The 17,525-nt window shown below is 57.6% G+C and overlaps 5 protein-coding genes across 5 annotated transcripts; all 5 read left to right on the top strand.

Moving 5' to 3' along the window:
- Positions 1–3,127: 3,127 nt before the first annotated feature.
- DCS_00014 (uncharacterized protein) lies at positions 3,128–4,828 on the top strand (the record flags this gene model as incomplete). Its single annotated transcript, XM_040797356.1, has 3 exons — positions 3,128–3,799; positions 3,860–4,481; positions 4,524–4,828. 3 exons carry the CDS (start codon positions 3,128–3,130, stop codon positions 4,826–4,828), a joined length of 1,599 nt encoding a protein of 532 aa, XP_040658239.1.
- Positions 4,829–7,794: 2,966 nt separating this feature from the next.
- Positions 7,795–8,838, top strand: DCS_00015 (extracellular serine-rich protein; the record flags this gene model as incomplete). Its single annotated transcript, XM_040797357.1, has 4 exons — positions 7,795–7,940; positions 7,997–8,121; positions 8,173–8,524; positions 8,583–8,838. The coding sequence occupies 4 exons, from the start codon at positions 7,795–7,797 to the stop codon at positions 8,836–8,838; spliced, it is 879 nt and encodes a 292-aa protein (XP_040658240.1).
- A 1,382-nt stretch (positions 8,839–10,220) lies between these two features.
- Positions 10,221–13,689, top strand: DCS_00016 (uncharacterized protein; the record flags this gene model as incomplete). The annotated part of the gene is made up of 3 exons (XM_040797358.1): positions 10,221–10,421; positions 10,480–10,991; positions 11,049–13,689. The coding sequence occupies 3 exons, from the start codon at positions 10,221–10,223 to the stop codon at positions 13,687–13,689; spliced, it is 3,354 nt and encodes a 1,117-aa protein (XP_040658241.1).
- A 1,583-nt stretch (positions 13,690–15,272) lies between these two features.
- Positions 15,273–15,491, top strand: DCS_00017 (uncharacterized protein; the record flags this gene model as incomplete). The annotated part of the gene is made up of 1 exon (XM_040797359.1): positions 15,273–15,491. One exon carries the CDS (start codon positions 15,273–15,275, stop codon positions 15,489–15,491), a length of 219 nt encoding a protein of 72 aa, XP_040658242.1.
- Positions 15,492–15,579: 88 nt separating this feature from the next.
- Positions 15,580–16,625, top strand: DCS_00018 (uncharacterized protein; the record flags this gene model as incomplete). Its single annotated transcript, XM_040797360.1, has 3 exons — positions 15,580–15,709; positions 15,838–16,421; positions 16,488–16,625. The coding sequence occupies 3 exons, from the start codon at positions 15,580–15,582 to the stop codon at positions 16,623–16,625; spliced, it is 852 nt and encodes a 283-aa protein (XP_040658243.1).
- Positions 16,626–17,525: the final 900 nt, after the last annotated feature.

A 17,525-nucleotide genomic window follows, 5' to 3' on the forward strand; every position in this document is an offset into this window, starting at 1 on the left:
GGCCGTGAGCAGGTTCCCACGTAACGGCCATTCCGCATGCTTCGAGCCTTGTCGTGCTTACGGAGTACTTGGTGTTGACATTGAATACTTGCAAGCATCTGCAACTGCATGACATGCAGAGCCACGGTGCACCTACAAGTACCGAGATCCAGCACGTTGGCGGGTACCGTATTATCAGCGTTGCCGTCCCGTGCTCATGCTTTGGCTTGCTACAAGCTTGGTTGTGCGTAATACTTAATACTTGATAACTATACTTGAACTCCGTGTCGACACTGCATGCCACGTACAGCCGCAGCGCCCCTACGGAGTTCAAGTGCTTTTGCGAGAGTTGTGTTTTCCAACGTAGACCGTACGTCTGCTTGCTACGAGCTTGTGCTTGCAGAGTACTCCGTACTTGGTATAATTACTTGCAGGTACAGGCGTCGGCACTGCAGACATGTACCTGTGCAGCCACGGTGCACCTGCATGTACAGAGATCGCATACCTTTGCAAGTACCTACTGCGTCGTCCGATGTACTTGACCGTGCTTTTGCTCGCCACAAGCTTGGCTGTGCGAAGTCGGTCATGATTGATTAATACTTGCATCACCTGCGGCGCATGCCACGTACAGCCACGGTGCACCTACGAGTCCCGTGTTGGTGTTGGCTGTGCGGACTGGGTACCTACCTAGGTAGGTAGTAATATGGACATGCAGCTACGAGCGCTGACCTGGACAGCCACGGTGCACCAACGGGGTTCGAGGCCTTATGCATGCAACGACTGTATTTTCCAACATGGCCATCAGTCCGCTGGCCACAAGCTTCGTCGTGCTCGGCTGATATTGCTGGCAAGTATTTGCAGCGCACGAAACGCACAGCCGCAGTGCACCAACTCGCACCCATTGCCGGTGCCGACGTAGCTTCCATGGTCCATCCGCAGCCTGCAACTTGGGTGCACCTGGTCCTTGCTGGTATTGACGGTGCCTAATCCGCACAGCCACAGGGCACCTTCGGCATACCGGCACACCTGTGGGTTCTGTATCGGTCATTTCACTCGCTGCATGCTTCGCTGTAATTTGTTAGGTGATTACCACAGCCACGGAGCACTTGCGCGCACCAATGTACTTGGGCTACGACAGAGATGACAGCAAGCACAGTAATTCCGCTCGCCGAAAGATTGGTCATCATGCTCGGTGCGTGCTAAACTCCTGATAGGTATTCGAACCCTGTACCTATGGACTACGGAGTACCAAGCCGTCAATCGTCCCCTGCCCTCCGTCCTTGTGCCGTACAATGATGCATGGGCATCACCTCGCAGGACACGAGCACGGGCATGGCATCCATTGATCCCACGCTCAGTGCGACGCCCATGTTGGGTAACTTGGTATCAGTGATGCCCAATGCCCAAGTATCGGCCTGTAACAACGTGCAGTAATGGTACGGATATGTGCTGTAACGGTACGGATACGTGCTGAAATATTCCGATGCCGTGTGCGTGCTCCGTGGCACGGTGTGCCTTAGTAATGGATACGTACTTGCCTGTCCCCTCTAGCCCTCACCATCGACGCTGCGCTGCGAGCACCCACGCCCACGCCTTTGGGCAAAAATACTCATCACCGACGACGCTCATCACCCTCCCGTCACGGCACGTCTAATCGGCACTTTTGTGGCCAGGGGCATTGCGTGTCGGCCATGCCGTGTCCACGCACATGAGCACCCATCCTACGCATCCATACCCTGGCCCGACGACCACCGAGGCACCCCGGGTGGGAGACCACCGTGACAAGCCCCGTCTCCTCGACCTGGCCCATCCCATCTGTGCCACGCATTTCTGGCCCACATGTTCTGCACGCATTCTTTTGCTGGCAAGGCGAGCGGGCACGTGCGAGCGGCATGCTCCTCGCCGAGAGTGGCCGCCTTGCCAACGCCGTCGAGGATGCAGGCACCGTGGGCACGGTGATGCGTCGTCGTCGACCGTACCCCATCGTGGACGGTGGCGGGACTCGATGTGTCGTTCCACGGCGACCCTGGCCCTTGCTCGCAGAAGAATGTCTCGCCGCCTCGTGCGGCCTGCACCACGCATGGTGCCGGTGCCGGTTTCGAAATGAACGGAGCCTCGGCCACGCAACCGTTTCTGGCGAGATGTCATTCTCCAAAGATGTTGACCGGCTTGGTCCACTCGTGGCCACGTCCAAGACGATGCGTCCACGCAGGTGCGGTACGTGCACGCCGTGGCCGACAAAGCATCGTCCGTCGTCCTGGCCCCCTACAATCGTCCGTCGTCCTAGCCCCCTACAATCGTCCGTCGTCCTGGCCCCCTACATGCCAAGAACCCGGGCAGTCGACAAGGGCCTTCCCGGCGATCGCCTTGTCCGTCCCCGCTCGCGCGAATGGTGGCCGCGAGCGAATCGAAAAAAACTTGGCAACGCTTGGCGACCTGCCATGGGCGGCCGTCGACTTGTCCCTGCATGTTTCGGGATTTTTATGACAGCATGCATCGCCATCCGACGCACGCCAACAAAGTAGCCCATGATGCTGCGCGGCATCGTCGCTCGTGTTCTGGCCCAGCATCCCGCGCGGCCGAAGAAGAAAGATGAGCAAAAAGAAAAGTCGTTGGTGAGACGAGCTTGGTTTTCCACCCATGTAGCCAGGCGGAGTGGTCTGTCAACTTTGTCGAAGAAGAAATCACGCCGTCGAGCGGCTTGCCATTCCTCCCTCTGCGCGTCGATGCCGCGGCCGGCGAGGTGAACGAACGTGGACGAGGGCGAATGGAGTCCGTCGGCCCACCTCGCATGTTCGTCGGTCGGGCGTGCAGAGTTCGTCGTGAGTGCCCGACATGGGGGGCGAAAGGAAGCCGCTCCTGCGTGCCCGTCGACGGAGGAGCCATTGGCCTCTCCTCTCGCCGCGGCAACCCGACTGCGGCCTCGTCGACACGACGCAGGAAAAGAATGAACTAAAAAACCAGCAAGGTTGTCATGGGCGGACATGGCGAAGCGTCGCCGTGGCCGCGACGAAAGAGGCATCGCCCAGGTGGCATCATTCTCGCCGCAACTCGGCGCGACGACGCATCCCCGGGAGGCTCCCTGCACGCCCACGATGTGTGCATCTCGCACTGAGCATGCGAGTGCGTACCCTTCGATGCGTCCGAAATGGCTCGTCGACGTCGCTGCCGTCAATCGCCTTGCCGCGAAATGACTTTGATGCCGGCACTTGGCGAATGCATGCGCACCACGGCCGCTCGCTCGTCGACGCGGGTAAGCTTATCGCGACGTCACCCGCTGGCGCTTCGCGAGGCGGAAGAGGACGACGAGGGTCCCGTGAGGACTGTGCTGCGCAGCCGCCGTCGCGGCCTCCTGGTGTCAGCAGCCGCTGACAGGGCACGGCACAAGTCCCGTCCCGTCCCACCCAACCCGTCTCGGGGACCGCGCAGCGTCCTGCATGCGGTACGCGAGCTCGTCCTCGTTCCTCTCGCCGCACTCCTCGCGCTCGTACGCCTAAGCCAACCGTTCGGTCGTGTCATGAGTCGGAGGACCAGCGCGCGGTCGCGGACGGGGTTGGTTGCTTTGGCGCCTGCCTTCGAACGTCGAATCCATCCCTGGTTTCACCTCGCTCGAGACGATGGGCAACGTCCGTCGAGCCTCGCCTTGCCCTGTGCCACCGGGCAGATAATATGCGTCCGCCCGCCAGCCTGCCCGCCCCGCCAGTCCGCCCGCCTGCCTGCCTGCATGTCGACCAGTCTGCCCGTCCGTCCGCCTGCCTCTCCGCCCGCCTGCCCGCCTGCCTACCTGCGTGCCCTCGTTCTCGGTCGGCAACGGCTGCTCGTTCGTGCTACAACAGCGTCGACGTAGGGCTGCCTTCTCAGGCACCGACCAAACGTCAAGCTCCTCGCCCTCCGTGCTTCTCCGGTCCCTTCGGCCACCCCGCTCCATAGCATGCCGCCCGGACAGCAGGGCGATCACGGCCTACGTCTGGGCCGCCTCCCCAACGAGCTCGTATCTCGCCTTCAGCTCTTCGCGGGTCTCATCCTGACCGTCGTCGCCTGCGTCCTCGCCGTCATCCGCTTCTACGTGCTCGATCTCGTCATACCCAAGGTCTACTCGGCCCGAACCCTCGAGCCGCTCAACGACGGCCAGCGGCGCGGCTTCGTCAACCACCACGTCGCCGCCGGCACCAAGATATTCCTCATCATCATCACCTGCTACCCCCTGCTCGCCGTGCTCTCGGGCGGCGCGACGCCCCAGACCCCCTTCGCGCCGGGCATGAGGACGACGCTCGGCGACGTCCTCGTCGTGTCCGCTCAGGTCTTCACCGCCATGTACATCTTCGAGCTCTTCTACCGCGAGAAGATCTCGCCCATCGGCTGCGCCCACCACGTCGGCGCCATCGTCATCGCCCAGACGGCCCTGGCCATGAACGTCAACTTCGACAAGGAGCCCGACAGCATTTACGAGCTCCTTCTCTGCTTCATCTGGGGTACCGACCATCCATCGTCCCCCGCTTTCCGTGCGTCGTCCCTCTAACCTTGCCCTTCCTTCCGCTTCGCAGGCGCCTTCGACGTCGTCGCCGAGCTGTGGCCGCACGTGGCCATGATCGTCTACCGCATCCACACCCCGAAGCACCTGCTGCTCGCCCGCACATTCTACGCCACCATGGCCCTGGAGCTTGTCGGCACGACGGTCGAGACGGCCGTCGTCATGTGGATATTCGGAAGCCTCTGGGACCGATGGTCGCTCTCGCTCAAGATCGCCACGCCCATCCTGCACACGCTCTTCTCCGCCGCCCAGCTCTGGAGCGCGAGGATATTTTACAAGCTGGCCAGGGAGCAGCGGACGAAGCACCTGTACGAGTAGCGTGTGCCATTCGGGGTCCGGCATATTGTTTCATGGGCGAGTCCGCGCCCCGCTCACGAGGAAGAACGGGTCCGATAATACGAAGCGCATTGCGCGCGAGATGAGATGGTGCCTGTACGAGTGGACTGTACGATTCGGGGTCCGACATGCTTATTTCATCGACGAGTCTGCGCCCCGTTCACGAGGAAGACCGGGTCCGACGATACGAGGCGTATCGCGCGCGAGACGAGATGGCGTCCACCATTTCGGCGACAATGCTCGACGCGAACCGTCGCTCCTCTGTTCTCCTTCTGCTCGCCTTCGCATCCCCGACCGGCGCCGACGGTTGGTACGGTTGGGAGGGGTCGCGAAAGAGAAGCAGGCTCCGTTGGGAGCCGGGACTCGAATGTCGGCAATTCATCATCAGAACCAACAGGCTGCCCTTCAAGGTGAGTACGCGTCACGGCGGGGTCAGCAACCGACGCAGTGTAACCTCGTGTTCATCTTTCCGGCTTGGGTCCGCGTCGACCCTGGCGGTAAGACATTTCCCTTGGCCCCTTTCGCTCATGTACTGTAACCTTATTTTCGTGTACAAGACGGCCATGACGTCTGTGTCTTATCATTGATTGCAGGGGAAATGATTGGGTATGGGGGGGGGCAGGACACGCCGGGCTGTGTGAAAACGAAGGCATCCAGGCGCTGGGCGTGTTGTAAGAAGCGAGAACAACAGGTATGTCGAGGACGTCATGCGTCGAGAACAAGCGTACGAAACCTCTTCATGCCGTTACCAATCGTGCGATGGGTGCATTTACCTGGAACGACCCGGTAGATGAACTGCAAGCAAGGCCGAACCATGTCGGATGTTGTTGGGAATGTCAGCCTCGTCATAAGCAAGTAAGAAAATAAGGACCAACGCGTTAATTTCCTCGCAACAGGACACACATCCCTCCGAGGTGCGCCAACAGTTGCGTTACGGCGCATGCGGCCATTAAATACGTGCTTGTACAGTGTTATTCATGTTATTCATATCTACGGAGCGAGTATACGAAATCAAATCTCTGTTCATACGAAAATTCGCAACACGCCCAACGACGCCCCACGGCTAGTACTTGGCGCCTATACGATGCATGAAGATGCCTGCTGCATATGCTGACCGACTTCTAGTCTTGATCATCGTCGGCGCGCTGTAGCTGCTGAGACGGCTGTGATTCCAAGGTCTGCCGGAACTGTGAGGCCGCCGTGACTGCCAGGCCGGGCTCTGACTCCCTTAGCTGTCATGACACCCGGGCTGCTAGAACTGCTGGGACTGCCATAACTGCCGATATCGCCGTGGCGATGAGCCTTTTTATATTACTCATGATTCCTGCACGAAGAGCTCGGAATAGTACGGGTCAAGTCGTCATGAGCCAACAACAGAGGCCAAGGATGTCTGCCCTCCATAAGGTGTGTAGCCGTCACTCGTACACTCCTAGAGCTGTATTACCACGGAATGACACTGCATAATGGAGAGTCCACCCGTCTGACGCCCTGCGAGTATCACCCATCGTGGGCGGCGCCTCCACATCCATGGGGAGTGGTCATTTCGGTGAGGCATCGTTGCATACGCTTCAACAAGGCATGATCCGGCGGCTGCAACGATGGTGCCGAATCAGGTCCCATGACCCGGACCTGTTTTACGTCGAGGCACCTGTACACCTGCACTTCGTACGGCTTGGCTTGTTTCAGTTATCGTTGGAGGCGGGCAAAAGTTTATCAATACTCACAACGATGCATCGGAGCACAACACGCACTCGTGGGGAAGAAAGAGGCCGTGGTTCATGGGAAGCAAGCCATGGCAGTGCCGCGTCATGTGTAACTGCGGTGCAAATCATTCCCATGCAGACTTGTTGCCATCGATCTCGCATGGTTGTATGCAAGGTCTGGAGAGCTTGCACCGAAGTGACGAGCCATGTATTTGTTCCGTACTGTGGCCATTTTTTCATAGCATTTCCTTGTTCAGCTTATGGACTGGCTTACTTCTACAGCAAGTCAGCTATGATATGGGCGACTCCTCTCGTCACAACCACCCTTGTTGTGATATCATACATTGCATTGAACGAGCACTACCATCACGCAACTGTGTCACAAATTGAAATACGGATATGAATGATGGACTTGGAGTATCTAAAGGTAGAGTTGGTTCTTGACTTTATTCCTTGACCGCATTGTCCTCTTCTTCGATGGGGTTGAAGGGCTTGACAATGCGCCCGCCGAATGGATAATTCATATCCACTCGCTTGATGATAAAAGTGCAGTCGCAGTTATCTCCGCGCTTTGGTAGAAGCTCATCTCCGGATATCCCACATAGAAACCAATCCCTACACGGTTCCCCTCCACCTCCTTGGTCTCATCGTCGTCAACGGTTTCAGATGGGTTAATGTGTTATGGACGAAGCAGATTCCGCTTCATTCGATAACCCTACCATATCGATTGACGAGGTGCTCATGAACGAATACCACCGGCCTCGCATGGAAAGAATGCAGAAAAGAATGACAAGACATGGGAGCCGTGTGCCGTTTTGGGGGGATTCAGCCGAGTTTAAGAATGATGCGGGTTTGGCAGGTGACAATTCAGCAACCGCAATGTGCCTATGGCACGCGACGCTGCTTCGACTCGGAGCATGGCTCAAGAGAAGCTGCATGACCCGAGTGATGCTTTCAGGGGTCCATCCATTTGGTTGGTGCAGTTGTTCAAGTATCGGATGGCAGCGAGCCGCGTCACGGTTTGATAAACTTGCCGCGAGCGCTCGGCAGGGGACAAGACGTATACGCATCCAAAACGACCAACTTCCAGGCGAATGCAAATGTAGCAGCTGAATTTTCAAGTCTCGGTGGCTGCGTCATGCTATTCGCCGCACCAAACGATTGAAGCCCGATGATCGGGTATACCGGAAGGTTACGAGGGTGAAACCGGTTTGATGATCAGAGTGACTCGAAAAGTCGTACGTAATGCCCCCAAACCTTGACTCGGGCTGGTCTGCGCGAGAAGTCAAATACGCAGAGCTTGCCACCATCAAAGTTGGACGAGGCAAAGACTCGGGCACGACACACTCGTTTAACGGGCACGCAGTGGGTGCCGAGACGAACTTGACGACGTAACATGACGTGCTGGCTACGTTCATTACCATTTTCTTGATTATTTTCGCTCAAGGACGCCCCGTGCAGTGCGCAATATGAGGGCATGTCGAGGCATCTTCTCCTGGACCGTTTTCGTCGGCGGACTGCCCCAACTTCTCGCCGCCGCGGCCATGGGGAGTACGGAGGGAACCTTTTCGAGTACGGGACCCTTCTCCAGTTCGAGGAATGGCCGACGCTGATGGTCGATAGCGCCGACGGAGCTCCCGATGCGAGCGAGGTCGAACAGGCTCATCCCCGTCGTCGTCGGGGGGCCGCAGGATCTCTTCGTGCCCAACGTCATCCGAGGGGCAAAGCCGGGCGATGTCGTGCAGTTTCAATTCAGCAACGGCAACCATACGGTGACGGAGAGTGCCGAGAACGCGGCATGCCAACCGCTCCAGGCGCAAAGGGCCGAGGCCATACATAGCGGTCACGTACCCTTCCGGGACGGCCAGACCGAGGTAGGGACCTTTACCATGCCCGTCACGAGGTCGGAGCCCATGTTTCTATACTGCGCCACCGGCCCTCACTGCCAGACGGGCCAGGTGATGGTGATCAACCCGTCAGTACCGCGACCGCACAGGCCATGATTCGCGTCGTTTCCGGCTGACGTGAACCAGCACGAGCGACGACCAACTCATCAAGTACGCCAAGCTGAGCATGGGGGCAAAGGAAAACGTCGATGGCGGTGCTGTCTCCGGCGGCTTTGTGGGGAAGATCCCCTTGCAGGATGCGGCCTTCACCCCAGCGCCGGCCGAGAAAGACGGGGCGGGGCCTCCGGCCGAGGCGCCGGCCACGGAGCGGTCGGCAATCAACGAAACCAGCCAGGCCACGACGCTTGGCAGGGTCAAACGGGCGTCGGCATCACACCGTTAGGCATCCGAACCATGTTGCCTTTCCTTTCTCCACGGCGTCTGGACTCGACTGGGTGCGTGGCAGCAGTCAGGGGATTTCAAATGCCCTGCCCAGGACCTCCCACGCGGACGGTCGACATGTTCACGGTGCATGGATTGACAAGCTGCATGTGCGAGTGTCGCGCAGGGGAAGATGGGAACTTTGTTTTCATGGGTGACGTGTCCATCATCGGACAGTTTCGTCCGGCGACGACCAGCGGTGAATCGTACGGATCACGGTGAGCGAGGTCAAGGGACGGATCTTGAGTTTGGCGTCCTTCCGGTCGCTTGAAAATCTGACACGAGATGAAACGACAGCTCTCGTATAGCGGGCAGCAATACTGCATGCAATTTTCGCCATGGAGGAAGCAGCCACCAACCCAGTTCGTCACCAGAGCCGTGCTGTTTGAGCGGGGAGCAAACGATGATGAGGCGAAGCACATTCACCTCGATTTAATTCAATATTCTCCGAGAATATGCGCTCTACCGGTAATTTGGTGGCGATTCGGGGCATCTGTCCTGCGTTGAAGGGCAAGCATGGACTTTCTCACCAACCTCGTTCCACGGATGGGTCAGAGGTCGGATCCAGAGTATTCATGTACGATGATTTTTGCCGTGTCATGCGTATATTTTCTTGCCTGATGTCAATGCATACGTGAATGCGAAACCACCGGGCTCGCGATGGATGGGTGCGTATGGTGAAGACATGACAAGCTGGGCCGCCTCGAACATCAAGTTTGAAACGCCTGCGCAGCACAACACGATGCCAGCGGCATGGAGCAGCGGAACGGTTAGTCTGGCATGCGTGGCTGGGTACAGAGTCAAGCGTATTATTCTAAAGTGGCGCCGAGGCTCTACTGGTCGTTAGTTGGGAGGACCGCGCATGGCCATGACGGCACGATGATGCTAAAAATGTTAGACTGAAACAGCGAGTGTCCACCCCGTTTCATGTTGGCAAGGCCACGCACTCGTGTTCGTGGGAGGTCACGAATAAGTGAGAGCGACGGATCGGGGCACGAAGGCCTCGCCTTGATCTCCAACGACAGCGTTGCGACACCATGACTAGGATGGGGTGGATGGATGTAGCAGATAAAGAAAGATGGGACGATTTCGGTGCAATAAAGCATCTCCTCCTCCCCAGCGGTCGGACGAAGGGTTGAGATGCGTTTAGCAATGAGTAAGGCATCTCTCTAGTCGTTTCCTCGTCACGGCAAACTTCCCATACATATATACGGCGAGGGAAGCAAGGTCCGGAATCTTGCTCTCGTTTGCCACATCTTTTCCTTTTTTTCCTTCTCCTTTCCGCTCCCTCATTCATCTCACATTGTAGGAGCAACAGGGTAACGCGAGCCAGCACAGCATAGCATGGTGGCCTCCATTTGGGCCGTGACCGGCCTTCTGGCTGCGGCCGCGACGGCTTCCCGGGCAGGCTCAAACGTGATGTTTGCCATCGGTGGAAGGGGTGTTGAGCCCCGGGCCGTGAATCTCGCCGCCCACAACGGATCGCTCAACTTTGACACGTACTTTCACGTCTGTTGTCCGCCCGGAACTCCCCATTGCGGAACGGTAAGGCGTCGCCGGTCACAGCCCCGTGCGAAAGTGAGTGCTGACAAGTTGCGTGTAGGAAGCCAGCGCGAAGTTGGTCATGAAGAAGCTGAATGACGAGTTTGCGCTCGGGCATATCGGCTTCACCATGTCAAGGTTCCACATTTTCGACAATGCCACCTGCTTAGGCAGTGGAAAATCCAGCTCCGTCGGTGATCTCGACACGCACGCCATCATGGAGAGTGTGCGCGAGGGTGGACCGGATGCTCTCAACCTTCTCTATCTGCCAAGAAACCAAGAGTCCGGGACCAAGGGATTCACCCTCATCTTGAACCCAGGACAGTCAGTGGCTCAGCAGGCGAATCCTAAACACGACGGACCTCATCTGGCCATGACCTGCCTGACAGGAAAAGACGGCCAGGGGCCCGACGAAACCGACCTTTGCCTGACGGTGCACGAAGTAGGCCACTGGTTCAATCTCACGCACACAGAAGATACAACAGGCATCAAGGTGACGAAAGATATAGTTGGACCCAAAGGAACCGTAGGAGCTACGAAAAAGATTGAAAACGTCATGGCGCCCACGATTATGTGCGTATACAATTCCTTCCTGTTTACCGTCAGCGTCTGATTCTAACACGGCAATAGGCATGGGAATAAGCAGGGATTTAACAAGGAACAGATGGATGAATTACGAATCGTCGCGTTGGACCGGGCGAGTTGCAAAAACGGCAGCTCGATTCCGTCGCCTCCTTCGCCTCCTTCTCCTCCTTCTCCGCCTTCACCTCCTTCTCCTCCCTACACGAACAACAACAATGTAGAGGAAGACGGAACGTCGACGGATTCCGCCAACAAAAAGCAATCAACCGGTCAGACCAATCAAGGGTTGTCTAACGAGTCCGACGACGAAGGGCTGTCCAACAACGAGGTCGGCGATGGGGGCCTGCCCAACAAGGTGGCCCATCAAGGGACGCCGAACGTGTCGGCCAATCGAGGACAGTCGAACTCGTCACCCGGTCTGGAGGAGAAGCCGAAAGCCAAGGCATGCCGGTGCACATGCCGCAGTCACTCCGGCCTTCTCCGGTCACCGGGACAGAAACAGGCAAAGGCAGGACCGCAAGGCCCTATGCCTCCGCCTTCGTCCGAGGAGCCATCGTTCGAGGCAGAACCAAAGGGAGCAGGTTCGCCTACGACGTCCAACAAAAGCCCGCCTTACTCGGCCGGCGAAAAGACTGGTACGTCGTCCGAAGAGAATGACACGCCGCTCGGGGCGGCAGAGCCGAAGGGAGAAGGTTCCCCTACGACGTCCAACAAAAGCCCGCCTGAATCGGCCAGCGAAAAGACAGATCCTTCGTCCGAGGACGAGGACACGCCCACTGCGTCCGAGAGCGACAACAGGTATCCTACCGCCGAGAAGGACAGCATGTCTCCTCCAACCGAGCAGGACCGCACGCCTCCTTCGGGCGACGGAAGCTCCTCTCCTCCCTCTGCTCAACGGCCGTATTCTTCCGATGAAACAGATGAGCCTCCTCTGACCGATCAATACCGCACGCGTCTTTGGGCCAACCAAAGCGTGACTCTGCATTCATCGCTGCGTAATTCAACCAGGACGCGGCATAAGTCGACTTCGGTGCTGCGCAACTCAACCGCCAAGTCGCTCCCAGAGGAGGCAGAGCTCAAGGAAACGGACGAGCCTGCTCCGCCTTACGAAACCGAAACTCGCTCCTCCGCACAGAACAACACAAACCCTTGGGCCAATAAAACTCAGCAGGAGGACAGGCCTCTCGATGAAAGCTCGTATGATTCGCCGCATTCAAGCCTGACGAATTCATCGGATTCAAGCCTGTATCATTCGCCGGATCGAAGCTCGTACAATTCGTCGGGTTCAAGCCTGTATCATTCGTCGGATCGAAGCTCATACAATTCGTCGGATTCAAGCTTGTATCATTCGTCGGAACCAAAGCCGTATAATTCGTCAGGTTCAATCTCGCATCCTTTGACTGATCAAGGCGAGGACACTTTGTCGGATCAAAAGTATCCTTCGATTAAAGATGGACAGAATTCGTCGGAAGAAAGACCGCCTACCTCGTCGAGTTCAAGCCCGTATCCTTCGACGGAAGAAGGCCCGACTTCATCAGATCAAAAGTACCCTTCGATTAAAGATGGACAGAATTCGTCGGAAGTAAGACTGCCTAACTCAAGCCCGTATCCTTCGACGGAAGAAGGCCCGATTTCATCAGATCAAAAGTACCCTTCGATTAAAAATGGCCAGAATTCGTCGGAAGAAACACCGTCTAATTCGTTGAGTTCAAGCCCATATCTAGCGACGGAAACCCCGACTTCATCGGATCAAAAGTATCCTTCGATTAAAGATGGACAGAATTCGTCGGAAGAAAGACCGCCTACCTCGTCGAGTTCAAGCCCGTATCCTTCGACGGAAGAAGGCCCGACTTCATCAGATCAAAAGTACCCTTCGATTAAAGATGGACAGAATTCGTCGGAAGTAAGACTGCCTAACTCAAGCCCGTATCCTTCGACGGAAGAAGGCCCGATTTCATCAGATCAAAAGTACCCTTCGATTAAAAATGGCCAGAATTCGTCGGAAGAAACACCGTCTAATTCGTTGAGTTCAAGCCCATATCTAGCGACGGAAACCCCGACTTCATCGGATCAAAAGTACCCTTCGATTGAAGATGGCCAGAATTCGTCGGAAGAAACACCGTCTAATTCGTTGAGTTCAAGCCCATATCTAGCGACGGAAACCCCGACTTCATCGGATCAAAAGTACCCTTCGATTGAAGATGGCCAGAATTCGTCTTCGTCGGGGAAAAAACCGTCTAATTCGTCGAGTTCAAGCCCGTATCTTTCGACGGAAGAAGGCCAGAGCTCATCGGAAGAAAAAGCTTCTAATCCGTCGAGTTCCAACCCCTATGCTTCATCGGATCAAAAGTATCCTTCGCCTGGTGGTCCTTCATCGGGTCAATCGTACGCTTCGCCTGGCCAACAACCTACACCTGATGAAAGCCAGGGTCCTTCATCGGGTCAACAGTATGCTTCGCCTGACCAGGGTCCTTCGTCGGGCCAACAGTATCCTTCGTCCGGTCAAGGCCAGTCCCCTCCGTCCCAAGAGGCGGCTTCACCGTCCGATCAAAGCGAGGGAAAGTCGACAGCCTATCAAGGCACGCCTGAGGCCCAGGGTGGCAGCGGTGTTCCGGGATACGGATCGAACACTGACGGTCAATTGCAGCAGCAGGGGCAAAGGAACTCGACAGGCTACCGTCGTCGTTGAGGAGCCGCAAGCGTGGTGGCGAAGCTGATGCTCGAATGCTTGCTGGCCAATCTGTTCAGCATGCGTAGCCGTACATGGCATCCCCAGATCCAAGTAGGGGCGAAGGATACAAAGGAAATAGACATAGCCGTTGAACATGGCATCCCCAGATCCACGTAGGGACGAAGGATGCAAAGGAAATAGACATAGTCGTACCTTGTTTTGATCAAATTCACATTCGTTTTCTCGTTGCTCTGCACTCCATGGCCGTGGCCACAGACCCAGGGACTTGAATGTGAGCACTCGATGTGCAGTTTTCGCGAGCGAGCACAGAGCTACCCGAGGAATGAAGGCCGACATGCTCCATCTCGGGCACGTAGCAGGTGATGCGCGTGGCCATGCGGCAGAGCAGCCATGGAGTGATGCGAGTTGGCCATGTCATGGAGTGATGGTTGGCGGATGCCGCAGGAACAGAAATACGCTGCGGCTCAGGAATGGTTACGTTAGCACGCAGTAATGTAGTACAGTACATGGTGCCCGTACAAGTACTGTGTACTACAGTGCACGGGCGACGAGTGAAGCGTAACAGGCGAACCTACCAGGCCTATACTTGCAGTGGCTGGTCATGTCGCGTGAACGTGTGCCGTACAAAGGTACTGGATGATATACAGCACTATATTACAGCGAGCGTGGTTCATGCTCACGTCGTACAGTGCGCGCATCCCCCCCCGCATCGTCGGCGGGACACGGAGGAGTCCTTGCGATTGTACGGAGTAATTACTTGGTGCTCGGTAATCGCTTTGTACTCGCAATGTATTGTACAAGTACTCTGCACATGCCATGGGGCCGCGGGTGGCAAGGTGCCGTACAATATGTATTAGGGGATGTGGCCGTAATTCTTCCCCTCTGCTTCCCTATTACCTACTTCGTCCACATTGCTTCCCTACTGCTTCCCTACTGCTTCCCTCTTGCTTCCATATTTCTTCTTTTTGTTTCCCTACTGCTAGCTGTGATGTGCTGTGTTGCATTGCACTGGCAGCAAACACCATCCCTGGCTCGTAGGCACCAAGTACGCAACACTCATCCAGTGCTACATAGTATGTACCTCCACCAACGCAAGCAGTACCTAGTTGCTCCGTACCAGGTACCGTCCTAGCAAGGCACTGACAGCTGGCTACAGTCGCTTGACAAAACTAACGGTTCAGTTTTGGTGGCGCTACTCGTACAAATTGAATTGACATTTTTGCCACCCCACTGTACCTACCATACTACCTACAGTAGGCAAGTACTTGCAGTCCTTGCAGCCAGCAATGGCTCACATCCCCTGTTCCTGTACAGGGTAAGTTGGTAATGCTTACTGCACTAACCGGCCTACTTGTTTGCCATTATTCACCGACTACCCCTCGCTGTCACCACCACCATGTATAGGGCACCTTGGTCCACTCGTGGCAGCAGTGTTCACATCCATATGCCACCGCCTTGCTGAGCTGTCATCGTCCGCCAAACATCGTCCTGTCCCTTCGCAGTCGGCACCAGAGCAGCCCGTCCGTCGTCCACTCTCCCCACCGTCTGCATTCGTCTCCATCATCGCCGGCGGCACGAGGATGCGGAGCAAGGGCGCGGCAGAGCGCCCTCAGCGGCTGTCACTGGCCGGCAAGCTCGACATGCTGCCTGGCCTGGCGACCATCATCGCCGCCGCCGTCGTCTCCTTCTTCACGGGACTCGTTCGAGGACGGCGGGACGCCCCGAGCCTGTACCTCCACGTCGCCTACGCGATCCTGCGCAAGGCCGCCCTGCGCCTGTCTCCGCTGCAGCTGCAGTAGGTGGTCCGCTCCCCGTCCTCGCTCCGCCCACGATGCCGTCGTGCTGACGAAGCGGCGTCGAAGATGGATCAACCCGACGACCGACGTAATGTACGCGCGCTACGCTCGCTCGTCCCGAAGCGGCATCGGCGCCGTCGAGTCGGTCGACGTTGGCCACGGGGCCAAGGGCCACTGGATCGGCGACAAGAACGCGCGCAACGTGCTCATCTGGTATCACGGTACGTACGTCCGAAGCGAGAGGGCCGTCTCCGCGTCGGCCCCGGGCTCCTCGTGCGGCGAGGGAGGCGGCGGCGGCGGCGGCGGCGGCCACGCGGCGAGGGTCACCCTGGTAACGATGCTCCGGCAGGTGGCGGCTTCTGCCTGCCCGCCAATGTGGGCTACTTCAAGTTCTGGTCCCAGCTGGTCGGGTCCTCGTCGGCGGCCGGCAAGGACTTGGCCGTCTTCGCCCTGACCTACGACCTCGCACCCCACGAGCGGTACCCGACGCAGCACAGGCAGGCGGTCGAGGCCCTGCGCTACATCCTGACGGAGACGAAGCGGCGGCCCGGCGAGGTGCTGCTCGGCGGCGACTCGGCCGGCGGCAACATGGCCATCGGCGTCCTGTCCCACCTCGCCCACTCGCACCCGGCCATGGAGGAGCTCAAGGTGGCGGAGCCCCTCGCCGGGCTCGTCGTCGTAGCGCCCTGGACCTCGCTCGACGAGTCGCACGGCGAGAGCGATATCTACTACAAGGGCGACCTCCTGTCGCCGCGCATCGTCCTGCCGTGGGCCCGCGCCTTTCTCGGCGACGGCGTGAGGGATTTCTACACGGACGCCTCGGACGCGCCGTCGAGCTGGTTCGAGCCGTTTCCCGTCAAGCACGTGCTCGTGACGGCGGGCGAGAACGAGTGCCTGATGCCCATCGTCGAGGATCTGTTTGCCAAGATGAAGGTGAGCGAGCCGTCCCCCGGACGATGCCACGTTTCGCCAAACGCTGACGGGGGCGTGTGGTCGTAGGCGGCCATTCCGTCGGCCGAGCTGTTTGTCGGCGAGCGAGAGGCCCACGTGGCGCCCGTCTTCAACCTCTACGTGCGGGACAGCACGGAGACGCTGCAGGGCAAGAAGATCAAGGCATGGCTGCGGGAGGTGCTGTAGTCGGCCGCTCGCCCTGCGCGCGCGGAAGGGATACGGACCCCCCGAGGCAGGACCGCCACCGAAGCATCGTTTGGCGAGGCCGTGGCAGCCAGTCCGGCGAGGACGAAACCATGGGTTGGAGGACGCGGTCAGGACAGGTGGTTGCTCGGCACGCCGAGGGGCAAGTGCACGTATCACCACAGCACGGCAACTTGGGCTCTCGATCAGTCGTAAGTACTGTACATGGACAACATGGACGCGCATCAAGTATTACTCCGTGCTCCGTACAGTGCATTTGTGCACCTACCCGAGCATGTGCTGTAGTTGTAATCCCCTCACGGACGCGGCATCCGAACCATGTACCCTCCGAGAGCGTGCGGGGATGGCCCCATGTACTCTGTACATGTGCCCTGCTTGCCGCGTGCATGCGGCGGGCTGTACTCGGTACATTTTTGCACATGTCACAGCACTGCGTGTACCTGCCACGGGCGGCACATGCTACAGGTTGTTCTTCCAGCTCCGTGCTGCGTACTCAAGCAGTGTACGTACTGTGCTTGTACTGTAGGTGTACTCCGTAAGTACATGTACTGTAAGTGTGCTTCGGACATGTACTGTAAGCGTGCTCCGTACATGTACTGTAAGTGTGTGCTCTGTACTTGTACAGTACTTACTGTACTGTAATTGTGCTTCGTACTTGTACTGAAAGTGTGCTCCGTACTTGTACATGCGTTATTACTCCGTACACATCAAGGTATTCATCGGTACTGGTACATGCTCGTCCACCGACAGCCGCCACTTACGTTCTTGATCTCCGGTGCCCCTCACGGTCGCTCCATCGACCCCTCTTCCCCTCGACGATCCGACCTAGCGATGGATGCCTATTAATACCTCCCCGCCAACGTCCCCCCTCTCGCAGGCAAA

Source organism: Drechmeria coniospora, chromosome 01 (assembly GCF_001625195.1).
Source record: "Drechmeria coniospora strain ARSEF 6962 chromosome 01, whole genome shotgun sequence".
Classification (NCBI taxonomy): domain Eukaryota; kingdom Fungi; phylum Ascomycota; class Sordariomycetes; order Hypocreales; family Ophiocordycipitaceae; genus Drechmeria; species Drechmeria coniospora.